At 44.9% G+C, this 1,792-nt stretch overlaps 1 protein-coding gene across 1 annotated transcript; it reads right to left on the minus strand.

The window, feature by feature from the left end:
* Window positions 1–244: 244 nt before the first annotated feature.
* Window positions 245–1,216, minus strand: LOC145509722 (olfactory receptor 7E178-like). Its single transcript, XM_081499010.1, has one exon. The coding sequence runs from the start codon at window positions 1,172–1,174 to the stop codon at window positions 245–247; it is 930 nt and encodes a 309-aa protein (XP_081355136.1). The 5' UTR covers window positions 1,175–1,216.
* Window positions 1,217–1,792: the final 576 nt, after the last annotated feature.

Consider the following 1,792-nt stretch of genomic DNA (forward strand, 5'->3'; position numbering starts at 1 on the left):
ACAGAACACCATTCCATGTTCGATGCATGAGACAAATGCTCAGGGCTGGGGCAATGGGATGACCCAGAGGGATGGGATGGGGAGGGAGGTGGGAGGGGAGTTCAGGATGGGGAATACATGTAAACCCATGGCTGATTCATGTCAATGTATGGCAAAAACTACTACAATATTGTAAAGTAATTAGCCTCAAACTAAAATAAATAAATTTATTAAAAAAAAAAAAAAGATTGCATGGATGTTGACCTTAGGCTATTCTGCTGATAATCCTCCAGAGGGCACTCTTGATGTCCTTGTTCCTCAAGCTGTAGATGAAGGGGTTCAGCATAGGAGTGACCACAGTGTACATCACTGAGGCCACTGCGGCCTTCCTGGGGGAAGATGAGGTGGCTGAGCTGAGATACACACCAAGGCCTGTTCCATAAAATAAGCAAACAACTACCAGATGAGAGCCACAGGTGGAGAAGGCTTTATACCTCCCACCTAATGATGAGATTCTCAGAATGGAGGACATAATTTGAGTATAAGAGTAAAGGATCCCTGAGAGTGGAATTCCACCAAAGATAGTACCAATGAAATAGATTAATATGTTATTGGTGGAGGTGTCAGAACAGGCAAGGTTGAGGAGTTGAGAAAGGTCACAAAAGAAATGAGGGATTTCCACTTCTGCACAGAAGGTAAGCTGTGACATTACCAAATAGTGCATCAGGGAGGTCAAAAGGCTGATGGAAAATGACACCAGGACCAGCAAGCCACAGAGGTGGGGGTTCATGATGACCAGGTAGTGTAGAGGGTGACAAATGGCCACCAACCGGTCATAGGCCATCACTGTCAGAAGGAGACTCTCCAAACATACAAAAAGAGAAAAGAAGGTCACCTGAGCTAGGCACCCTGCGTAAGTGATGGATTTGCTGTGTGTCTGGAGGTTCACTAGCATCTTAGGGATGGTGGTGGTGCTGAAACTGACATCAGTCAATGATAAGTTAGAAAGGAAGAAGTACATGGGGGAGTGGAGGTGGGAATCAGAGGTGACAGCCAGGATGATGAGCAGGTTCCCAAGGATGGTGACCAGGTACATGGACAGGAAGAGTCCAAAGAGGAGGGACTGAAGTTCTGGATCATCTGAGAGGCCCAGGAGGAGGAATTCTGAGACACCTGTTAGATTCTGTGGTTCCATGTTGATGAAACACCTTTTGAAAAAGAAGAGAATATTGAATAAACCAATCAATTGTAGAGGGACACAGATAAATGTCTATGCTTTGGATTTAAGCAGGTCACAAATAGTGTTTAGGTTTGAAGACCATACATCCCACGGTCTTCAGCAATACTTCTTAACTGTGAACACATATTCTGTTATTCTTGTTCAGTTGCTGAATCATGTTCAACTCTTTTCAACCCCATGGACTGTAGCATGCCAGGCCCCTCTGTACTCCACTATCTCCTGGAATTTGCTCAAATTCATGTCCATTGAGTCAGTGATGCTATCTAACCATCTCATCCTCTGCTGCCCGCTTCTCCTGCTGCCCCCAATCTTTCCCAGCGTCAGGGTCTTTTCCAGTAAGTTAGCTCTTTGCATTAGGTGGGCAAAGTATTGGAGCTTCAGCTTCAGCATCAGTCCTTCCAATGAATATTCAAGGTTGATTTCCTTTAGGATGAACTGGTTTGATCACCTTTCAGTCCAAGGGACTCTCAACAGTCTCCTCCAGCACCAAAATTTGAAAGCATCCAATCTTTGAAGGATCACAGCTGTGTTGTGGCAAAGGGGCTTGCATAAGTCAATGAAACTATAAGCCAT

The sequence above is a fragment of the Giraffa tippelskirchi genome, chromosome 6, assembly GCF_054371585.1.
Source record: "Giraffa tippelskirchi isolate mGirTip1 chromosome 6, T2T-mGirTip1v1.2.pri, whole genome shotgun sequence".
Classification (NCBI taxonomy): Eukaryota; Metazoa; Chordata; class Mammalia; order Artiodactyla; family Giraffidae; genus Giraffa; species Giraffa tippelskirchi.

What these genes read in the sequence shown, in the direction of transcription:
- LOC145509722 (XM_081499010.1), bottom strand. Translation starts at nt 1,174, where the DNA reads ATGGAACCACAGAATCTAACAGGTGTCTCAGAATTCCTCCTCCTGGGC.